Genomic DNA, 22,979 nt, shown 5'->3' on the forward strand with positions numbered 1-22,979 from the left:
AGCAACTACAAGGTGGTTCACACCATCTATGATAGAATCCGATGCCCTCTTCTGGTGTGTGTGGAGATAGCTACAATGTACTCATATACATTAAATAAATAAATCAGCAGTTTACAAAAATACAGATTTATTGTGTTTCAACATTCTTGCAACTGTACAGAGACCAAGACACACAAACGTAGTCTTCGTGTTAAATTATGAACAAATTGGGAAAGCTTCAGGGAGTCTAAGCTGCTACGGTGAGAGGCACTTCGCCTCAACCCCACCACAGTCTACAGTCGCTGGTTAATGCTATGGCAGCAACAGAGAAGAAAGCAACGTAAGGTTCTGATGGCTCAGTTCTGTACTCCCAGCACTTGGGAAGCTGAGGCAGGAGGACTGCTACAAGTCTGGAAGTAGCATAGGCCACACCGTGAGTTCTAAACTGGGATAGGAGACAGAATAAGACCCTGACTCAAAGACTAAAATTAAAAAAACAAAAACAAAACAGCCATGCTCTTGATGTCCAGAGGCCACGGGTGTGCACATGACCTGAGAAGTCATCAACCCAAAGACAAACGATCCAGGATGCTTGGTCTTCCATGGTGGGAAGGTGTTGTCCTAAGCCCACGAGGACATCCTGCAACAACAAAACCTCAGAGGCTGGCTCGTAGACTCCTCTCAGCTCCCAGCCTTTCTCCTCAAGAGGCACATAGCACATCTCACCAGTTCCTGACAGAGCAATTTTATGCAGTGGGACCACTGTCCCTGTGTCCCCTACACTTCAACATGGGCTAAGAGAGCCTCACAAGGAGGGCGAGGCCTAGCCCGTAAGTCTTCACTCCTCAAACAGGATCTCACGCCAGCACTCAGAAACCCAAGGGCAGTCTTTCCCACAGAGCTAAGATGTACACCACCTTCCAGACGGTGTTCTCGGAGTCAGTTCCGTGACTCTGCGGCTGTCGGGCTTCGGACTGTGGACATGAGGTGTGACTTGTAGGTTTTGCTCAGGCCCGTCATCCAGAACTTCAGTAGCTTAACGTTGTCCTCCTCTGATGCGCCGAGGACGCTCAGGAGCTTCTGGGTGTCCTCCTTGGGGCGGCTGTCCACCTTGGTGAATTTGAACAGGACTTTCACTTTGCTGCAGAAAACAGAGATGAACACTTAGACCCACAGCCCAGTCAAGCTCTCCTCACGCAGCCCAACTTCCAGGCCAGTGAGAGCTCTGCAGGCCCCACTGGAGCTGCAGCATGCCAAGCTCAGGGGTTCACCCCAAGGAAGGCCAGGCCACTACCATGGCAAAAGATAATGGAGTGCTGCAGTCTCAGCTGCTCAGGAGGCTGAAGCAGGAGGACTCCTTGAACCCAGGAAGTTCAAAGCCTGCCTGGCTAAGCTAGGGAAAGTCCCCCTCAAAAAAGAAGAGAGGAATTCGTAAAGAAATACTGCTCCTGAGTTTTCACTACATTATTGGAAACCAGGAAAAGGTTCAACTAGTTCAATTAATTTGATAAAATAGTACCAAGACACAAGGCATAAGGCAACAAGTGACTTCCTTTTATAAAGCTGTAGGGGAGGCTGCCCCGGCTGCACCCGACTGAGCATGTGCCTAGGTTGGCCACCTAGTACCCACCACCCCTCCAAAACCAAAAGGGAACTAAGGAATAAAGGAACAGCACTTTCATACCAGCATTAAATCTCAGTAGCTGCAACCACTTCCCACCAGGACACAGGGTCCAGGACAGGAGACACTGGACACCTCCCATGTCAGCAAACTCCTGAGGGGCAGGGTTGGTGTCTGAACCCGATTCTTTTTTTTTTTTTTTTTTTTTTTTTTTTTTTTTTCGGAGCTGGGGACCGAACCCAGGGCCTTGCGCTTCCTAGGTAAGCGCTCTACCACTGAGCTAAATCCCCAGCCCCCTGAACCCGACTCTTAACTCCACTTTCGCGGGCTCCCAGGGCCACAGCATGGCCTCTTTGTTTGTTTGTTTATTTTCTCCAGGCAGGGTTTCTCTGTACAGTCCTGGCTATCCTAGAACTAACTCACTCTCTCTCTCTCTCTCTCTCTCTCTCTCTCTCTCTCTCTCTATGTGTGTGTGTGTGTGTGTGTGTGTGTGTGTGTGTGTGTGTGTGTGTGTGCACGCGCATGTGTAAAGCAGGTTGGCCTCGAACTCAGATATCCATATGCTTGGCCTCCTGAGTCCTAGGATTAAAGGCAGACGCCACCACCGCCTGATACTTGGCCTCTGCTTGCACATCCTGCTTCTGCTTTTTGGCATGAAAGTGCACTGCCATGGTGAGCTGCCCCACCCCTCCACATCCCCACCCTCACCCCCCACCCCCACCCCCACCCCCAGCCCGGGAAGCTGTCAAGGCAAGGCTGGGGCTTACTTCATCCACTCCTCCTTGAGACAGACGAGGCACTGGTCCACCACATCCACAGACAGGTTCTGGTTGGTCAGAGCTGCCTCCATTTTATTCAGGATGGTGGGCCCAACTGGAGATACAAACACCAGACGATGCAGAGGCCTCGGTGACCCCTCCCCTCCCCGATGAAGGGAGACAGCAGCAGCACCCACCTCTGTCTGCAGCCACAGGGCTACCGCTGGTCACCACAAACTCATACTTGCTGAGGGACTGGTCGTCCTCACATCCAGCCGGGTGCGGGTTTGAGCGAGTGGCTGTGTGTACCTCCACGACAACTACGAACTCTGTAGCAACAAAACACGTGCTAGCTTGTAAAGTGTCCCTTGACCCCACTGCAAGACCCCCAGACTCAAACCTCAGGGACAAGCCTCCTCTGAGAAAGGGCTTAATGCCTTTTGCAGTTGATTCATTAATTGAATTCTTGCCTCAGTTAAATTAGAACTAACTGGTACATTACACTGAACATACATGACTCAGGTAAATTCATTCTAAGCAGCCTCAGTGGATGGTTTCACTATTATTCTATCCTGTAGACTGGTGGTTCTCAACCTGGTGGTTGCAACCCTCTTGGGGTCGAACAACCCTTTCACAGGGGTCACCTAAGACCACTGGAAAACAGAGATATTTATATTACAACTCATAACAGTAGCAAAATTACAGTTGTAACAACAAAAGCAATTTAATGGTTGGGGTCACCACAACATGAGGAACCGCATTAAAGGGTCACAGCTTTAGGGAGATTGAGAACCAATGCTGTATATGGAAACTGCCTTGAGGGTTCAGTGGCCACACACACACACACACGGCTAGTGGTATAAGAACTTTACAGCCAAACATCTCTGCACAGACTGGTCCTACTGCAAACAGAGGGCACTGCTGCTCCAGGCTTGGGGCAACCCCAGTGCATCCCAGCTGGAGCGGCAGAGCACAGCCTTGCCCTAAAATCTATGACTTGGATCCAGGGGCACCCCTGGGCTGGATACAGGAGTCTTTCAGAGCAGCGGGCAGTACATGTCTCACAGAGGGCACTCACCAGAGGCCAGGACATGAGCAGGGATAGGCACCGGAGGGCTGAGCCCTAGGAAGTTGCAGCGATAGGCCTCCTCATACTGGCTGCTGTAAGGGATGATTCGCACACAGCCTACAGGCAGCATGGTCTGTGGACAACAAGGTGCTCAGAATTCACCACAAATGCACCCTCTGCAGCTGGTCCACAGCCTCCCTCCTCAGTGTGTCCATAGTCTCTCAGCCCATGTGTAGTCTCCCGCCCAGATGCCCCCAATTCTGGTCCTGGGGGGCAGTCATAGATCAACGCTGACATGTGCTGCCTCCTCTGGGTCTCCTTGCCCATTCAGATGCTCATTGCATGGAGAAGCACTTGAGGGTTCTGGCAGCCAGCAGACATGCTGTGAGATGATCCTACACCACCACCCAACTTGAGAACAGCCATGTAGCATCAGCAAGTGCCAGTTCTTGCTCAGATAACTTCTCAGAAGAGTTTCAGGTTGAGAAAGGGAGACAGTGTAGCCGTCAACAGTGACAATACAGGATCCTTCCATGGGAGCATCAATGACCGCCATTTTTACCAGGCAAGGAAAACCAATTTTTCCGAGGCTCTGCGCTGGTGGTACCCCTAATAGTCTGTCCCAAGTCAAGCATTAGCATACAGGGGAAGGTTCTCACCCGGAGGACTTCAAATGCGGAATGGACAAGGTTCACATCTCTGCTTTTCCAGATCACCTGATTACCCATGAGGACATGCCAGGCCAACATTCGGAAAGATGGGGCTCCCAAGACCTGAAACACAGCACATAGTTCTTTAGGCATATTATAGGAACTAATCTAGCCCCACGTACTCAGACAATCTCTTCACAGTAAAGAAGCTCACGGTCAGCAAAGAGAAAGTTAATTCTCTTTCTAGGGATTCTGGTGGCCTGCTAGAGGCTGACAGGGGACAGAAGTCACCAGACTCCAAAGGTATTTCATTTTTAATATAACTCCCAACCCCGTACACTATGAAAAGTATGAAGCAAGCCAGGCGGGCAGTGGTGGTGTGTGCCTTTAATTCCAGCACTGGAGGCAGAGGCAGGCAGATCTCTGTGAGTTTGAGGTCAGCCTGGTGTCTACTTTTTGCAGCCCTCGCCCTCTCTAACACGCTGTCACGCTGGAGGGCTTGGAAGTGAACAACCAGCTCATCACTCCATCCCCAGGAAGAGGGCTCTGCCTCCACCACCAGGATGCACCCACATCCTGGTACTTGCCCAAGTCAGCTGCAACAGCCTTCTTTATAGCTGCAGTTCCTCAGAGGGGGAGGCTATCACAGGATCTGCCTGGCAGTAACTCCTGCAGCACTTACGGCTAGGAGGTAGTCATTGTTTTTTGAGGCCAAACATGAGGTTGAAACAAAACAAAAACTACAAAAAGAGGCTACAATATGTACTTTACAAACCCCAATGCCTCTGAGTACTCCCATGTGCAGCGGGAAGCACAATTCCTGCTCTGTTAACCTTGGGAAGGAACAGCAAAGTGAGCCCAGCTCAACACTGGAGAACAAAGGTCTCCCACCCTGCAATCCTGTCTCCCACCCTGCAATCCTGTCTCCCACCCTGCAATCCTGTCTCCCACCCTGCAATCCTGTCTCCCACCCTGCAATCCTGTCTCCCACCCTGCAATCCTGTCTCCCACCCTGCAATCCTGTCTCCCACCCTGCAATCCTGTCTCCCACCCTGCAATCCTGTCTCCCACCCTGAAATCCTGTCTCCCACCCTGAAATCCTGTCTCCCACCCTGAAATTCTTGTCTCCCACCCTGAAATCCTGTCTCCCACCCTGAAATCCTGTCTCCCACCCTGAAATCCTGTCTCCCACCCTGAAATCCTGTCTCCCACCCTGAAATCCTTGTCTCCCACCCTGAAATCCTTGTCTCCCACCCTGAAATCCTTGTCTCCCACCCTGAAATCCTTGTCTCCCACCCTGAAATCCTGTCTCCCACCCTGAAATCCTGTCTCCCACCCTGAAATCCTTGTCTCCCACCCTGAAATCCTTGTCTCCCACCCTGAAATCCCAGGGCTCAATCCATTTGCCTGGGCATCAAATTTAGGTCTTTATGGTCGCCAGCACCTTTACCCCTGGGGGTCATCTCACTAGACTCCCCAGCCTCCAAAACAGAAATCATTCCTGGCTGGTCAAATAATACTAATTGGAAAAAAAAAATAAAGACGTTGAGAGAGACGGCTTAGCAGGTTGGGAGAGGATTTTCCGTGTGAGATGGGTGTCCGGACAGAACCCACATAAAGCAGGAAGGACAGATGCCCCGAAATCGGCCTCTGGGCTCCACGTGTGCACTGCGGCATCCATGTGTACCTCCACACACGGTAGTAATAGTAAATAAAATTTAAAAATTCCAGATTAAAGATAACAAGAAATATAGTACAAAAAGTAAGCCCAGCACGCTTACACATGCGTATAATACTAGCACTTGGTAAACTACACAGTGAGTTCAAAACCCGCCTGGGATACGTGAGACCCTAACCCAAAGAGAGACAACGGTGTGAAGAGGGGACAGTGTGCTTCACCTGGAGCAACCCTTGCTTCCCATCTGACCCGACAAACCATGTTCACTCTCACGAGACTGTCTCCATCTCTGGAAGGCGTGCGTACACTTCCTACTCCGTGTCACCTTCTCACTCTTTCACACCAAATAACAGTCCACCATTGAGACACCAATAACAGCTAAGGTTGCGGCATGTAGATTATGCCCGATTTATCCTAGGATTGACCATTACTTTAAGGTCTAGCCTGCACACAAACAGGTGATAGTGCTTTTTCAACACCTTCAGGAGGTTCCAGGGTGACAAGGTTGGAGGACCTCAGGAAACCTGACAGACAAACAGATGCTGGGCTGGACAGACAGCTCAGTTTCAAAGTGCGAGGAGTTGAGTTTGCACTCCAGGACTTAACTTTAAGAAGGCAGGGAAAGCACAGAGGCACGTGCTTGTCATCCTACAGCCAGGAGGGGTTGGGAGGCAGATCCCTGGGACACACAAGCCACCCAGCCAGCATACTGGACGAGTTCCAGGCCAGTGAGGGACACTGCCTCAAAATACAATTTTATCAATAGCACCCAGAAGGATGACACTCTGGTCTGTGTTTACATATGAGCATGCAGGAACATGCACACAAGCACATGAATGCACACAGATACACCGGATGTCTATTCTGTCACTAAAAGAACACTGGTCCTGCTAAGACAGGCTGATGTCTTCTGTGCCCTCAGCCATACACCCACTCAGAAGTTCCCAGTGTCTCCCCTGCCCATGGATGTAGAAGAAGCTCAGACCCAAAGGGCTGGTATCCTGTGAAGTGGCCCGGGCTCTTCTCAGTTCGGACCACACCCCTCTGCTTACCTGTCTCATGTGTCGAAGGGACTTGAAGACAGAAAGCTTTGGGGGCTGCCAGCTCCCACAGGCTGAGAGAAAGGATGATTCTGTTGGGCAACTGGCCAGCTCTCGCCCTTCAGCACCCTCTGCCGTAGCAGGGGCTTTCTCCTCCTCTTCAGCCTCTGAATTATCCCAACTTTCTGATTCTTCCTCTAAGTCTACAGGGCAAACAGGACAGGTATGGAGTGAGCATCCCCTTAGATGCTACAGTTTGGTTCTGTGGCCATTTCTGCTTTGGGGCACCTACAGCTACACCACTAATTCCTATTGTATCCCAGAGAGGCCCGATGACTCTGCTACTGACTAGGAATCTGGGGTGAAGGGAGGAAGACTTGGGCTGAAGACGCATCTTAGAAGCTCTTCCTGGAAGATGCTAATCCCACTCAACTGCTGAAACAGCCCTGTGCTCCACACACCATTTCACCCCATCTCCCTTCACACGGACAACCTCTGCTGAATGTCACAATGAGAACCAGACCATGGATGTAGGGATGATGTTGAACAGTGATTTCCTCTGAACTAAAACATTCCCTCTAAGGAGAGGCTTATGAGATACAAGTCTCAGGAAGTTCCTGAAACTAACAAGATTCACAAGGGTTCTCTTCAAGGTTACAGAAGCAAAAAACAATTGCTGAGGAGGAAACCAGCTGAGCTACCTAGAGGAAACTTTGGCAAGCAGAGCCACCTCGAGATTGCCCAGTGGAGCTGCCTTCAGGGAACTCTCTAAGAATCCCCAACCTACTTGAGAATAGGCACCATCGAGGAAGATGAGTCGGAATCATAACATCAACAAGGGCATGGGAGTGGCTGTCACAAAGGCCTATCATGCTTATTCACATCCAGACTCCCTTGTACCAGCTCCACTCATTATGGCAGCCACAAGCCAGGGGTGTTGCTGCCACTATAGACAGCCCAGAAAACAAAACAGACTTACCAGCAAGCTTCTCCATCTGGACCAGGGTGTCCTCTGTGGGAGCACCCTCTAAGAGCTTTTCTGTCAGCCGGCTACCACATGCCTTCAGGAGCCTGGAGAAAAATGCAATACCAGTCATGAGGTACCCTGCCAATGGGAAAACTGAACCTGAGGCTTATTAAGCCCTAGGTTCAAACCCCAGCTCACAGAAGATGGCCTACATAAGCATACTCAAAGACCGCCCTCCAACACCCCAGCCCCCATCACTGAGGAAACATTCCGTAAGACATGAGTTTGGTCCTTCTTCAGAGGGGATGAGAAAAATAGAGTATGGGATGTTTGAAGGAACTGTTGGTTTTAATCCCAATTCAGAAGTCACCTTCGAGATGAAGGGAACCTAAGTTGTACCCCAGACAATCTTTAGTTCTGCTAAGTGAGGTAATGTTCTCACGGCTACATAATAGGTGTAAAAACCAAAAACATTCTAGACCATTCTCAAAGGAAGAAGTTACAAATGGCCAATGAGTATGTGAAAAGGTATTCAATATCCTTAACTATCAGGGAAACAGAAATTCAAACTACTTAGACATCCCCTTTCACATCAGTTAGAATTCCTCTCAGCAGGAAAACCCAGGACAGGGGCTAAAGAGACAGCTCAGCAGTTAACAGCATCTGCTGCTCTCACCGGGGAACGGGGTGAGCTCCCAGCACTGACTCCGTGGTTCTCAACCATCTGTAACTGCAGTTCCACAGGACCCAACTCTGTTTTCCTGTCTTAGTGGGGAGAAGCCTCCAAATCCATACCCGATACGCCATTCCCGGGCATGACCTGAAGGACTTCAAGCGACCACAGCGGAGATCCTTAAATACTCCTGTTTACTGCTGCTCTATTCACAATGGCCAAGGAACAGGCCCAGCCTACATGCCCATCGGCTGACAAACAAACTCCAGAAGGAGCAGAATGTCCCTGCTACACTCAGGTGCTAAGGCTCTACATGTTCCGTTTTCCTGGACTACTCAGTGGAGGGTCAGGAGCTCCCTTTTCATAGGGCACCCATACACCAGACCTTCACCCCAGACACCAGCTGACTGCTCCCCACCGGCAAAAACTCCCAGGCCTCAGCCCAAAGCACCAGCTACCGGCTCGGGAGAGGCCTGAGCTAGAAACCTGCTGCCATCTTCAGAGAGGAGACTTGGTGGTCTTCCCACTTGTGTCAGTGCAAAAATGAGTTCTACCTCACAGGGTTTCCATCCAGTGGGGAGACAGAGACCTCTCTGGGTTGCAGCAGACCCACAGAGGTACACAAGCCAACCCCACCAGGAGGCAGATGGGTGACTTTGCATTGTTCTAATGGCTCACAGATGCCGAGACCCAGGATTCATTACCAGGCAAAGGAAGTATGCAGACAGGCCCACAAGTTGTCATCACTGGTCAAGGAGGTCAGAGAGCGGGCAGCGTTGCCGTTCCTCTGGTGCAGGAAGGGTGTGAAGGCAGTGTTCATCCTCTGGGCACGCTGTGGACATCCAAACTGTTCTGCCTCAAACACCTGAATACAAAGGGTGGAGAAGAGGGCCTCTTCAGGGATGGCTACCACCGAACCTTTCAGTTACTGCCACCCCACTTCCCAGATTCTCCCACTCTGTGTTCCTGACTCAGAACACGGTCCATGCAATGCCTCACAGAATGGTTCTGCTGACCCAGGGGGTTCTGTGTGTTCCTCTCTACCCCTACTTGGCTCCTTGGACTCCACTGGATAGTCACCGTTCTTCAAGTACTCAGGTTCATTTCACAGACCCTTGCAGGTGACAGACACAGGACTAACTCCTTATAGGAGGCTCCTATGCCTTCCAGCCACATTCTAATACAGTCCAGCCACTCCACCTATCAGGACGAAGGATGAACAGCCTCCTCCTCTACTGCCCAAGGACAGAGCACAAATGAGAAATGGGCCACTGAGTCTAAAGGTCTGTGACCAAAGCATGGCCATGCCTGCCTGTGTGCTCTTCTGCAGCTGGAGGGGGTGCCCTAGGTGGGGTCTAGATAAGAGTAGCAGGCAGTTTGGGTTGTGAAGGGTACAGGAAGTAAAGGTACTGGGCAAGAAGTCAGAGGTTGAATAGCAGTTAGGACAGCTGTGGCGGGGGTGATTGCCTTTAATCCCAGCACTCAGGAGGCAGAGGCAGGCGGGTCTCTGAATTCAAGACCAGGATGAAACCAGGAGAGTTACAGGCTGGCTGGGAGGGTCGCCCGGGACATCACCGCACTGAAGCGTGGGCCCAAAGCAGAGGCAGAGCCAGGAGGACCACTGCTGCCCAGGCACCCAGCATCCATGCCAACCGGCCACAGCCCCGCCTTGAGCATCACCTTGAGGGCCTTGCCCTGGAGCTCGCTGATGATCCCGCGGATCTTGCCCAGCAGGAAGGGCCAGGAGTTGATGAGGTAGATCCGATCCATCATGATGGCGATGATGCTGTACCAGCGCTGGAAGCCTCTGGCCAGGCTGTCTTTGATGAAGAAGGTGTGGCTGAACACAAAGCCATGTTGCTCATCACCAAAGAAGATGGGGCCTTCACGACCAGGGCACACCTTGGAGGGAGCCACAGTAACTTTAGGGGAAGTCCTGACTTTACCTCAAGCCTCGTGGGCCTCTTTTCCTGTTTCTGTTATTGTTTTAAAGACTTTTTAAAGATTTATTTATTATATATAAGTATATATATACTGTATGTAGCTGTCTTCAGACACACCAGAAGAGGACATCAGATCTCATTACAGATGGTTGTGAGCCACCATGGGGTTGCTGGGATTTGAACTCAGGACTCTGGAAGAGCAGTAAGTGCTCTTAACCACTGAACCATCTCTCCAGGCCCTCTTTTCCTGTTTTTGGTGGTGCTGGGGTTAGGACTCAGGGCCTGGCTGGAACAGAGCAGGCCAGTGTCCTATCAATGAATGGCACCAAATGTTACAACTTGCTCTTGATGGGCAGACTGGAGAGCCAGCAGAAGCAATGGCTACTTCTGGTCTTTAAATCATGGGAATGTGGTGTGTAGGGTTGGAGGAGGGGGTGGTGTAAACACGAGTACAGGTGCTTGCAGAGGCCAAAGGTGCTGGATCCCCTGGATTTGGAGTCATGGGAGGCTGTAAGCTACCCAGCGTGGGTGGATATTAGGAACTAAACTGAGATCATCCGTATCAGTAGCACAGAATCGTAGCTGTTGAGCTATCTCCAGCCCATAGCACACCCTATTTTTAGAGAGTCCTTTGGTCTCTCCCTCCTGACAAATTTGCTGGACCTGTGACTACTGTGCACAGGGCATCTGGTGCTGCTGAGCGTACAGCAGGAGACGGAGGTATAGAGCACACTGAGAACAAGCACCATGGCGCCCAGGGATCCTACAAGGTGGAGATAGGGGCCATATATGCCTGTGGGACAGATCAGACCTAGAAGCTGAGACTCGGGCCCCACAGCAGAAGCTCAGGGGCAAACATTCTTGTTTGTTGTTAAACCTTTATTTTTCTTCTCTGCTCTGTTTGCCGGCATATATGTCTATCCCACGTGCGTGCAGTGGCCATGGAGGCCAGAAGAAGGTGTGAGGTCCCCTGGGACTGAGCTATGGACAGTTGTGAGCCAACATGTGGTTGCTGGGATTGAACTTAGGACCTCTTCACCACTGAGCCAGCCCTGCAGCCGGATGCATTCTTTGGAAGGTTCTAAGCATTCCACCATGGCATGTTGATACAATGTAAAGGTGACACTGCCTAGGGACCGTCCCATCTCAGAGACTTGCCCATCAAGAATGGACTAGAAAAACCAGTCTGTTGTTCGAAGTGAAATGCCAACCCCTATGTAGACAGCCCGAGTCCACAGGGACTTACTCTTCAGGCTCTAACGACTGCTTCCATGCTCACACAGCACTGACAAGCAAGGCCCCCTGTGTTGGTAAACAGCAATGAACCTATCTGTCCCCGTGCACGTCTCCCGCGGATAGCCTGCCGCTGGCCTTACCTCACAGCTCAGGCTGCGGACACAGGCCTGGCGGACAATGCTGAAGAGCTGTGGGTGGTTGGGGTGCTGGTGGCTGACGTACTTGATAGAGGTCTCCTTATCATGACTGATATAACCTGGGTGCCCTACAGCAAGCGAGCGGCAGCCCTGCACACAAAGGACGACAAAATAAATAAATAAATAAATAAATAAATCTCTTGGCTAGGAGCAGGCAACATATCTAAATATAGAAAACACAATCCTTTTTAAATTTTTAAAACTTTTTAAAAATCATCTTCTTGCTGGGCAGTGGTGGTGCACACCTTTAATCTCAGCACTAGGGAGGCAGAGGAAGGAGGATCTCTGTGAGTTTGAGGCCAGCCTGGTCTAAAGAGTAAAGTGCCAGGACAGCCAGGGCTACACTGAAAACCCCAGTCTCAGAAAAACCAAAACCAAAATCAACAACGACAACAAAAAAAAAAAAGAAAAAAAGAAAGAAAGAAAGAAAAGAAACTTGCTTTTTTCTGGAGAAACATTATCTCTAGTTGGTACGACTTCCTTTAAGTATGTGTAATGATGTGTGGTTTTCTTCCCCCCGAGACAGGGGTTCTCTGTGCATCCCTGACTGTCCTGGAACTCTCTCTGTAGACTAGACCGGCCTCTGCACTGACTAGGTTAAAAGGGCTCATGCTGGGGTGGTGAGAAAAATGTTCTCAGGACCTTGGAGGTTTCCCAGGCTCCCACTACAGCCCACCTCTCACAGAAAGGCTAAAACCAGCTCACGGTCCCAAAGGGCACTTGCCTCGCACATGTCTGACTTCTTGGGCCCCGGGCTGCTGGAGTCAGTGCTGGCGCCCTCGGCTGGGCTGTGGGCACGGACTCGGCTGCTCATCTGGATGCCGCCCTCTTCTTCCTCAGCCTGCTCAACCTGGCCAGGACTGTCCCTACTTCCGGCACCCTGGGGCAGGGGAGCGTGTAGAACCTCCGTGCAGAAGAGCGTGCGGGGGCCATGGAGCTCGCAGAAGTGGCAGAGAGCCACAATGGCGTTCATGGTGCTGGAGAATGGCCGAGGCCTGTAGGGAAGGACGGCATCTGTGGGCCTGCCCCATCCATGCTACGGAATCAGGCCAAGGGCTCTGACAGGGTGTCCGCACCTGCCAGCACCAATGGGCACTCGCTGCGTAACAGTTGCTACATCAAGGGCAGGAAAGACACGGGGGAGGGGGAGAAGAGCAAATGGATGGACGGATAGATGGACACAGACAGGACAGGCACCAAGGAGGGTCAGCAGCCTTCATCATCTCCCACACCTGCAAGGCAAGGTTTGAATGCTGGGGTGCTTGGGGTCGGGGTGGGGGGCACCTACAGAGATGAACATCTTTCTGCATGGGGAGACTTGGAACACAGCTCTGCAGCACATACAGGGGACTCTGAGGGGAGTAGGACCAGAGGTGGGGTTGGCTGCACAGGTCTGGGTGGAGCCGTGGGTGGGCCAAGCAGGTGGGTGGGGCCTGAGTGGGTTCAGAGATGGGGGGGCCTGAGTGGGTTCAGAGATGGGCAGACCTGAGGGCAGAGGCGGACCTCTTGAACTCTGTGGCCACAGCCAGGCCCCCGTTTGTTCTAGAAATGGCAAGGTTCCCAGGGTTCTGATGAAGGCAAACCAGCTCTGAGGGCTTTGCTGAGGAGCAGAAGGTGCCAGATGACAGCCCCACTGCCCACTGAAGAACGATGGGGCACTGGTGGGTGACGGTGACAGGTGGGGAGGCCAAACAGTGCCAGAGTTTCCAAAATGAGTAGGCGGACTCAACTAGAGGGAGGAGAGAATGTGGATAATGAAGATGGAGATGGGGAAAACAAAGGGGCGGGGCGGAGCGGATGCTGGGGTGGGGTTTGCAGACATTTTTTAGCTTCGAGTGGAACTGAATGGGGCAGCCAGGGCCTCAAACAGGGACCATGTGGCTTCCACAGATCACAGGGCCCTCCAGAGCAGGTGACCAAAGAGCCACCTAAGCCATCCTGCTGGACCAATAAGAGCTTTAGTAAGGGGAGAATGGGTGTCACTCAGCCTTGAGAGTCAGGCAATCCTACAAACCGCTGTATCTCGGACAGAATGAAACCAGGCACATGCAGGATACGCTCTGGCTAACCCACTGGAGAGATCTGGGGAGCCGGACCTGACCCCAGCGAGGTGACCAGAGTCTGATAGAGACGGTGTCAGCTGGGAAGACAGTGGAGCTGAGGTGGATGGTGTGAGGGAGAGAGTTAAATGCTGCGTCATGAGTTTTATCACATCATGAGTTTTTAAAAAGGCGTAGGCAGGCATGGTGGCACACCGGTGATCCCAGCATTGCCACAGAGGCAGAGGCCAGTGTAGTTTACAAAGCAAATTCTGGGCTAGCCAGAGTAAAACCCTGTCTAAAACAAAAACCAAACAAAACCACCCAAAACTGACCACCTGCAGAGCCACAGGAAGGTCACTGGAAGTCATGTGATTTCTAGAGGAGAGAGGAAAGAGTGGGGAATGGTGCTCCAGTGGAAGAGACAGGGTGAACCTGAAAGGGCTGTGGTGTCTGGGAAGCCCCGCTTCTCCACCTGACGAAATGATATGGCAGCCTGCAGGCAGCTGCGGCACGGTTGGGTGGCCGAGGGGCATTTGTTCTCTGCTTTACAGCTAACCAGAAAAGGTGTTAAAGGCCAGAATGTCCTAGGGGTTCTGACAGCAGAGGTGGCAAAGGCAGAGGTGGGGACGGCCAAAGCTGCATACCTGACCCATGGACACTGCAGACCATACTGGCTGGCTGGAGAAAGGTCTGGAAGGACGGGTTAGGGTCTTCACACCCACCATATCCAGTCACATGGGACAACTCAAGATTTTAAACTAGAGCAAAACTCAGGACCGCCGTTCACACAGGGCTTCATCTGAACTGTGTGGGTTCCGGGGCATTTCCATAAACAACAACGCCCGGGCTCCTTAGGAGAATCCTACTCAAGGAGTATGCAACTATTTAAGTCTCTAAATACAGGCAAGAGGACACTTTCTTCCTAGGTCCTTGTCCCCGGGAAGAATAGGCCAAGATATGGCCCATCAGACGAGCGCAAAGTTGGAGCTCAGCACTCGTCACACAGGTAGCTGGTGACGGACAGCTGTGCCCTGGTCGTCTCTGGCTGCCTCCTTTGAGATGGCACTACCATCAGCAGCCCTACCTCTAGCATTTCTGCAGTCAACTTCCTGAGCTGACAGGTCACCGAGCACCAGTCCTCCTAGGCTGAAACAGGATTAGCAGCAGCAGCTATAAACAACTGATAAGGCAGGAGGCAGAGAACTTGGGGGTACACTTGCCCATGGGGGTTCTGACTGCAGCACAGGGCAGAAGAGCTGGAGATGAAGGTCCTGAACATGTGGGCTGCAGATCTTTGTCGGGAGCACCCGGCCTCCAGGTGCCTGACTAGCTCATGCTGACTGTCACTCCCCAACCTACCAGCTCCCACTCTGTCACCTGTCCTAGGCTTTGGGACCTATGTTGCTTGTGTTTTCCCTTCACAAATGCTAAGCTCCTCTTGGTGGAGACTTTGGTTAAATACAATCCCTTCTGTGTCCACCACAGTTCCCAACACATGAGAGGCACCAAATGACTCGCTCAGAGAGCTGACCATGGCAATCAGAGAAACCAGAGGTATCTGAGGAGGCTCAGACACCTATTGCACCTATGGTGGCACACATCTGGAATGGATGCACCAGAAGACGGCAGCAGGCGAATCAGCTAGCTTTAGCCACCGGAATGCTCCAGGCCAGCCTGGGCTACAAGAAACATGAGACACTGTCTCAGAAGCAGAAAAAGCGTCCACTATGGAGGAGGTGAAGCAACCAATAACAGGATGGGGAAATATGGAAGTCAGGACTCAAGACAGAAGCACGCACCCTGGGAAAGGAGCCACATCCTCCTTGGGGGATGCATGGAGGAGAAATGAGCATCCTTCCAGCAAAGTCAGCATGTGAAAGCAGCCCTCAGCCAAATTTCTCCCACGTGTGGAGTGTCATTTACCAACCTTATGCTTGACAGATCACGGCTGCACCATCCTGCCTAGACCAGAACGTGTACGAGGCCTGCCGGATGAGTCAGGTATGGTATGCAAACTGCACTCGAATTCAAAGGCTTGAGGTTGTCTAGAGAAAAAAAGAAAAAGAAGTCAGACCTCATTCCGAGAACTGGTTTTCGTGGCATGAATAATGACTGAGCAGCTGACAGCCAACTTCAAACCAGGGCACTGCCGAGAGAAGCTGGACACTTATCTGCTGTAGTGCTTTGGATCTTAAAGAACGAACACTGTTAGCCAGGCATGGTGGTGCATACCTCCTTTGATCCCAGCGCTCGAAGCAGAGGCAGGGGATCTCTGTGAGTTAGAGGCCAGCCTGGTCTACGGAGTGAGTTCCAGGACAGCCAAGGCTACACAGAGAAACACTTTCTCGAAAAACAAAAACGAATGAAAGACTGCTGACTGGCATGTGTGCAGTGGAGAGAGGTGAGGAGGAAGACGGAAATACACTCGCATGCACCCTGGCACATGCACGTGAAGTCAGAGGACAGCCTGCAGGTCACCCTTGTCCTTCACCTTGCTCCTGGTCTTGTTTCTGCCACACTGTGTATTCAGGCTAACTGGCACAAGAGCTTCCCCACTACTTCCTGTCTCTGCCTCCCCTCACTGTGGGAGTGCTAGTCTTTACCCGGGTTCCAGGGATGGAACTCTGGCTGTCAGGTTTGTGTGGCAAGCACTTTTGCCAGCTGGGCCATCCTGTCAGCCATGCTTTTGGATTCTATGTGTCCCTCCAAAGGAAACCATGTGTTTAAGACTTGATCCCCAGCTGATGGCACTGTCAGGGGTAATGGCGCCTTTTAAGGCTGAGTGGAAAGAAGTTAGGTCACTGTCCTGCCCTTGAAGAGGGCCCTGCCTGGTCCTGTTTCTCAGGTGCCATGAGGTATGAAGTTTTACCTCACTGTGTACCCCTCACCACATCATGCCACCACAGGCTCTCCAATGAAAACCGTGAAGCAAAACCAGTTCTTCCTTTTAAGTGGATCATCTCAGGTTGTTGTTTTGTTTCTCGCGTCAGAAAGCTAACACACTTGGGGTTCTGATTAGCATAGGGCCTCTATCAACTATCAAAGTGGTTGGAAGTAAGTTGACAGCGTAGCTGAAATTTAGGGTCCCAATACATAAATTTTAGGGTCTCAATACATAGCCTTGGCTGGCCTGGAACTCACTATACAGACCACAGAGATCTGTCTGCCTCCGCCTCCTGGGTGTTGGGGTTAAAGGCGTGCACCATCATGCCCAGCTTCAAAAATAGAATTGTTTTGAACATTTCTTTTATTATTTTTTGCCTGCACATATGGGGGCCGTAAGAAGGCATCAGATCTCCTGAGACTGGAGTTACAGGTGGTTGTGAGCATCTGTATGGGCTCCGGGAATCGAACCAGGATCCTCCGAGAGAGCAGCCAGTGCTCTTAACCACTGACTCGTCTCTCCAAACATTTTTTTTTTTTTTTTTGGTTCTTTTTTTTCGGAGCTGGGGACCAAACCCAGGGCCTTGCGCTTCCTAGGCAAGCGCTCTGCCACTGAGCCAAATCCCCAGCCCCTCCAAACATTTTTTAAACACAAAATTTCCATCTTTCCAACTGCTGTCTAGAAGGAAACTGTTTTCGTAGCACACACACCGTGCCAACGCAGACCTTCAGACCACACCCCTCGAGCCTCTCTTCAGGTTTTCACCGTCATAAAGCATCAGGGTCACACAGGATGTGCCCAACATTGCTTCTGATAAAAAGCATTTATTTGTCCAACAAGACAAATTCGCATTACTCATCCCTCAGCCCAGGTGGCCACTGGGAGACCGTCACGGAACCCTAGATGACACTCAGTTCTGGAGCCACAGAGAAACCAACTGTCCCTTACCCCCTGGAAGTCCTCCTGGGTACTGGAGAACAGGCTTCACAGGCTTCTCAGACTGTACTGCATATGACACCCGACTCCCTGCCAGGAAGAGCCCAGTTCTTCAGTCACTCTCCAAGTCCAATGCCTACCACATTCTTACTAAGCTGGCGTCTGTGAGTGTGCCTAACCACCCCTTCCTAGTAACTTTTCCAAGCTGAAGACAGTCTCCTCACCACCATACTTGAATTCTTTGAGAGGCAGGCTGTGCACGTTCACAGCTTGTTCACACTGTCTAAACCACAGGACTGGCAAACAAGACCCACACCATCCTTCCCTGGTATGCCCTGGTTTTACCTCATCTCTGTTTCCTGTCTCCTCACAGCACCAGGCCACTAAGAGTGCCCTGTAGGCAAACAAGGGGTTACAAGGATCTCGAGGTCAGCAGGAGCTGTTAACTGTCTGCCACAGGAAACTCACCGCTCCTCCCGGCTGCCACACTAGCTAGTACAGAGTGGGTAAGAAATTCAGCAGGGAACTTTATCTATGACTTAGAACCACTCCCCACTCTACTACTGCCAAGTTCAGCAGGACTTCCTTTAGAGAGCGCCCAGTCACTTGACACTAGCAAAGCAAACAGTATCACGTGCCATGACCTCTCCACTGCTTAAAGACAATTATGATAACCCAGCACTGCCAGCAGCACTCTGGCTGTAGCCTTTCTCTCTGCCGGGCACCATGGGTGGTGCCAGGCTTCCCCACCCCCAAGAAATGGAAAGTCACCCTATACTTGCAGTAGGTCCAACAACCCCCTTCTGTCCAGGCTACTTGTGACCTCCTCAACTGCAATCCACTGGCTAATCCCAGGGCTAAACATTCCTTCCAGGGCATGAGGACCAGATATCCTTCTAGAATGGAGAAATGAGGTGCCCTGCCCGTCCTGTCCTTTGACGACCGTCCTGCTAGAAAACGGGGGGGGGGCAGGGGGTGGACTGGCAGGACGCTGTCCCCAGCAGTGTTCAAACTACAGCAATTACCCCGACCGAGGGATGGAACCTGTCACCTCCCTCTCCCTGGTGTTTACCATCCCCACTTTCCATTCAGCCCTATGGGCCAATACCAACTCAGCTGGGGCGCTCGCCGCCGTCTCCCGGATGCTGGGCCGGAACCCGCTCGCAACTGTCCTGAGGCTGTCGCCACCGTTCTGCCCCTCGCCCGTTCCGCAGGCCCTTGCACCGAGTCTAGCGCGTGACCCAGCCGGACCGAACCATCCGCAGGCTGGCGGAGGGAAGGCAACGCCAGAGACTAGCCACGGCGAGCGGTGCCGCGGCGCCGACAGGAGACTAGGATGCGCCGAGCCACGCTGTGCTGCGTTACGCTCTTCCAAGCCAAGAGTCCAAGCGCCCTCGGCAACAATCGCCCCTCCGTACCGCTTGTCACCCCGCGGAGAAACGTAGATAGTTCCGGCCACCAAGAGAAGCCATTCTGCAGGGGTAACGTCAAAACTAACATTTCAAAAGAGTCAGAGAGAATTAGTTAGCCTATACCCTCGTCCCTACAGAACAGAAAAAATACGGATAAATTTCCTCTGGGCTCTGTGAGTTTTTGTAGCTCCACTCCCAGCCTGTTAAATTGCCGATCAGAAACACAGTCTCCCCTTCCTGAGAATGGAAGGTGCGGACAGATCCTGGGAAGGAGGAGGGGGTACAGAGCGAAGAAGGACCGCGCATGTGCGCGGCTCAGTCTTCGCCTGAGCCAGACCTATCTTTGCAAACTAGCTTCCAAAACAGTTCATGGGTTGTGGTTTGTTTGTTTTCTCCAGATTCTGGGTTTGGTTCCCAGCTTGGTGGTTAGGGATGGAATATTATTTAGCTACTTAAAATGAATGTTAAAGCTATTAGTGCATAGCATGGGCCCTTGTGAAGACAAATGAGAATAGGGCTCTGGGCTTGACCCTCTAATGCTGCCAGCTGTTCGCAGGAGCCAGCCTCTGCTGTGCACACTATGCTGAAGGTCCAGGAGGAGACCCAGAATGTGGTTATCAGGGAGTGGGGAAGTCAGATGAGTACAAGTAATTGGTATCTGTTTGCTTTTCAAATCACAGGGATCTGATTTCTTTCTCTGTATTTCATGAAACTTTCATATTTCGTTGGAGAGGGAGCAGGAGAAAAAGAAAATAAATCGCAAACTTGTTTTGAAAGTTTTGCCTGGTAAAGATTAAGGAGTGTAAGGTGGTGTCAAAGTGTTAGGTATTGTCTTTTTTAAATATATATATATATTATTTATTTAATGTATATGTGTACACTGTTGCTGTCTTCAGACACACCTGAAGAGGGCATCAGATCTCATTACAGATGGTTGTGAGCCACCCTGTGGTTGCTGGGAATTGAACTCGGGACCTTCAGAAGAAGGCAGTCAGAGCTCTTAACCGCTGAGCCATCTCTTCATCCCTAAGTATTGTCTTTTGTGTGTTTATTTTTACCAGGACAATTATTCCTGATACCATGAGTGATTCCGAAGTGGAAACCATCTGCTGTCTTTTTTTTTATGTCATTTTATTGAGAGAGAAAACACCCAGGCCCAGGCCTCTGACTTAATAAGACCAGACTAGCACTGTGTTTCTAGGTAGAAGCCTGGTTTCTCAACTCAGAGTCAGGGTCTCCAGCCCCCATAGCCTGGTTTTCAGAAAGGGTCCCACAGGGCAAGTCTGAATACTTACAGGCAGAACCTAGGGACAGATGGACTGGGTAACGTCAGTTGGTGTCCATTTTGGAGATTACTGCTTGAGGTAAGTCCACATGACAACGGGCTGCTAAAGCCACCAGGTAGATGAGGACATCATTAAGCTCCTCCTCAAGGCCTGTTCACTCCTTTAGCAGCCATGCTTGAGGACCAGGCTCTGTGTCAGACTTCCACTGAAAGAGCACTGCCAGCTCGCCCACTTCCCCAAGGCTAGGAGCAGGTTCTGAGGCTGGTGGAACTGCTCCCAGTCTCACTCAGCAGCAAACTCTGCATGGAGGCGTTGGACGTCCTCAAGCAGGGCCCTGGGCTGAAGCTGAACGGGCCGGCAGCAGCTGAGTCTTCCTGCCCCACATCACCACACACACCATTACCAGCTTGGGACATTCCGCCCACCCCCATCTCCCGTCTTTAACAAGGTACTTCCCCACTCTCCCCCAAGAATAGAGTAAGCAGACAGCAGTATACGAAAGCAAGTATGTGTGGTTGGGGATTTAGCTCAGTGGTAGAGCGCTTGCCTAGCAAGCGCAAGGCCCTGGGTTCGGTCCCCAGCTCCGAAAAAAAGAAAAAAAAAAGAAAGAAAGCAAGTATGTGTCAACTACGGGTTAACAATCTTAAGCAGGATAAAACAGCTTTAAACAGATTGCCACTCAGGAAATAAGTGAAACTGGTTGGAACTCCCCATAGCAGTGGGATGTTATGAAGAACCAGGTCAGCTCTGACTATGGCCCTGACAACCGTTATCCTGGAAAGCAAAGGATTTGGGCAGCTAACCAAAAGCAGTCATCACAGAATGAGTCTGGAGGTCACTGAGGGCACCACAGGAGTGTGCCCCTCCCCAGAGGCTCTCCCAGGTCTCTAAGGCTGAGGCAGCAAGCAGGATCCTTTCTGCAGTTATTGAGAGACCTTGGAGGCTGAGGTGGGAATGAGTCCACCTTGCCTGTCCCAGAAGCTAGCTGGAGCAAGTTCCCCACAGACGCCTTAGCCGTGAGACTTCCCAACTCAAAAGGAGCTTGGCTGATTAGAATGTCAGTACCTGTAACCAGACTGGAATGCTGCAGATCCAAAAGCTAGTTGCCTTATCTTGGGCTAATTCTAGCCCTCTGGAACAGCCATTCCTTGCGTATCTCTGTGTCAGAACAAATAGATAAAAACCTGTGGAGTGTATTAACTCACCAACTCAGAAGTGCACTGTGTAGCATCCTGGGCCTACAGGAAAGCTCTCCCATCTAGTTGTACCTGCCTGAGGTACCCACCAGTGTATTTAAACTTGCTGTGACTTAGGGCTTTCTTCTGTAAACCTATAAAATTTGAGCTAGGCAGGGGTGGCACTTGGGAGGCTAAAGGAAACAGATCTCTGAGTTCAAGGACTGCCCGCTATACAGAGCAAGTTCCAGGACAGCCAGGGCTACACAGAGAAATCCTTTCTCAAAAATTAAAAAAAAAAAAAAAAACAAAAAAAAAAAAACAAATAAAAAGCAAACTACAAAAATGCTTACACATTGAAACATTTAATTTGGGGTAACCTAACTCTGTGTTCCCAGGCCACTCAAAATGACTCCAGAATAAACTGTGTCTTATTCCCTTTAAGATGAGATCTGTGTTTTTTGTTTTTTGGGTTTTTTTTGTTTTGTTTTGTTTTGTTTCTTGTTTTTTTTTTTTTGTTTTTTTGTTTTTTTTGTTTTTTTTTTGCATCCACAGTCCTCAAGGCAGTCTTGCTTCTTTGATAGGTGAACCAGCAGGGAGCTGGACCCTGAAGTCATCAGGATTCTTCCTCTGAAGAGACTAGAGGCATCTGGGGCCAGACTCCTAGAAACAGGCACACAAGCCTTCCATCTCTTCCTTCTCTGTGGAATTCTGCAGTAACTCTGCCCCTCCAGGCCCAGATTATCTTAATTTATAGGGCCTCCAGGATGCATGGTAGGCCTAATTAGTTAAATGTGGATATGCAAATAAGGTGGAAAGGGGATCAATCAGAAAAGAGCTACCAAACCCAATAGGGTGGGGTAGAACTCCAGCCCTCCAAAAGTTGCCTGAAATTCAGTCAGGTCCACAGGTCTCTCTGTTTCTGCAGAGGTGGGAAACTCCAGTTTGTCCGTTCCTGGTTGCTAGGCCACATCTTTGTGCAGTTGATGCTACTGTCCAGCAGCCTGCTCTGTTTGAGATTGGTTCCAATGCTTTGAGTTAATCTGGTCCCCAAAATTGGGAATCTGCGTACCCAATCACTGAAGGTCCTTGTTGCCAATTGGTTCTTGATCAATCAATAAACAGCCAACAGCCAATGGGTGGGCAGGCAGACAAGTAGGACCTTTAGATTAGTTTGGGCTAAGAACTGGGAGTAAGGAAGAGAGAATCACCGTGACTCGGGGGAGAAGGATGGGATGTAAGAGCTGCAGGAGAGAAAGCCAACAAGCCATGTAAAAATTTGGGTAGGTGGCCATTGGCCAGTCCCCTATGGTGCCTGGGGTAGCCAGGGAAGGTTTAAGAGTTTCAGGAGTACTGAAGGGGAACATTTACTAGCAGGAGAAGATTTAGGAGTGCCCAGCCTTTGAGCTAGTCACAGCATGTCAAAAATTAAC

The 22,979-nt window shown here is 50.9% G+C and overlaps 1 protein-coding gene and 1 pseudogene across 18 annotated transcripts; both read right to left on the reverse strand.

Moving 5' to 3' along the window:
- Positions 1 to 110: 110 nt before the first annotated feature.
- Flcn (folliculin) lies at positions 111 to 19,059 on the reverse strand. 18 transcript variants are annotated; one of them, XM_087571778.1, is made up of 15 exons: positions 18,746 to 18,904; positions 17,686 to 17,763; positions 15,781 to 15,898; positions 13,297 to 13,540; positions 12,536 to 13,043; positions 11,755 to 11,901; positions 10,116 to 10,337; positions 9,140 to 9,300; positions 7,775 to 7,866; positions 6,808 to 6,998; positions 4,087 to 4,200; positions 3,437 to 3,560; positions 2,556 to 2,687; positions 2,368 to 2,473; positions 111 to 1,120 (listed from the first exon to the last, which is right to left on the reverse strand). In XM_087571778.1, the coding sequence occupies exons 5-15, from the start codon at positions 12,782 to 12,784 to the stop codon at positions 919 to 921; spliced, it is 1,740 nt and encodes a 579-aa protein (XP_087427904.1). In that variant the 5' UTR covers positions 12,785 to 13,043; positions 13,297 to 13,540; positions 15,781 to 15,898; positions 17,686 to 17,763; positions 18,746 to 18,904; the 3' UTR covers positions 111 to 918.
- Positions 19,060 to 20,230: 1,171 nt separating this feature from the next.
- On the reverse strand, positions 20,231 to 20,787 carry LOC148002893 (dCTP pyrophosphatase 1 pseudogene; annotated as a pseudogene).
- Between the last annotated feature and the right edge of the window lie 2,192 nt (positions 20,788 to 22,979).

The sequence above is a fragment of the Rattus norvegicus genome, chromosome 10, assembly GCF_021556685.1.
Source record: "Rattus norvegicus strain SHRSP/BbbUtx chromosome 10, alternate assembly SHRSP_T2T, whole genome shotgun sequence".
NCBI lineage: Eukaryota > Metazoa > Chordata > Mammalia > Rodentia > Muridae > Rattus > Rattus norvegicus.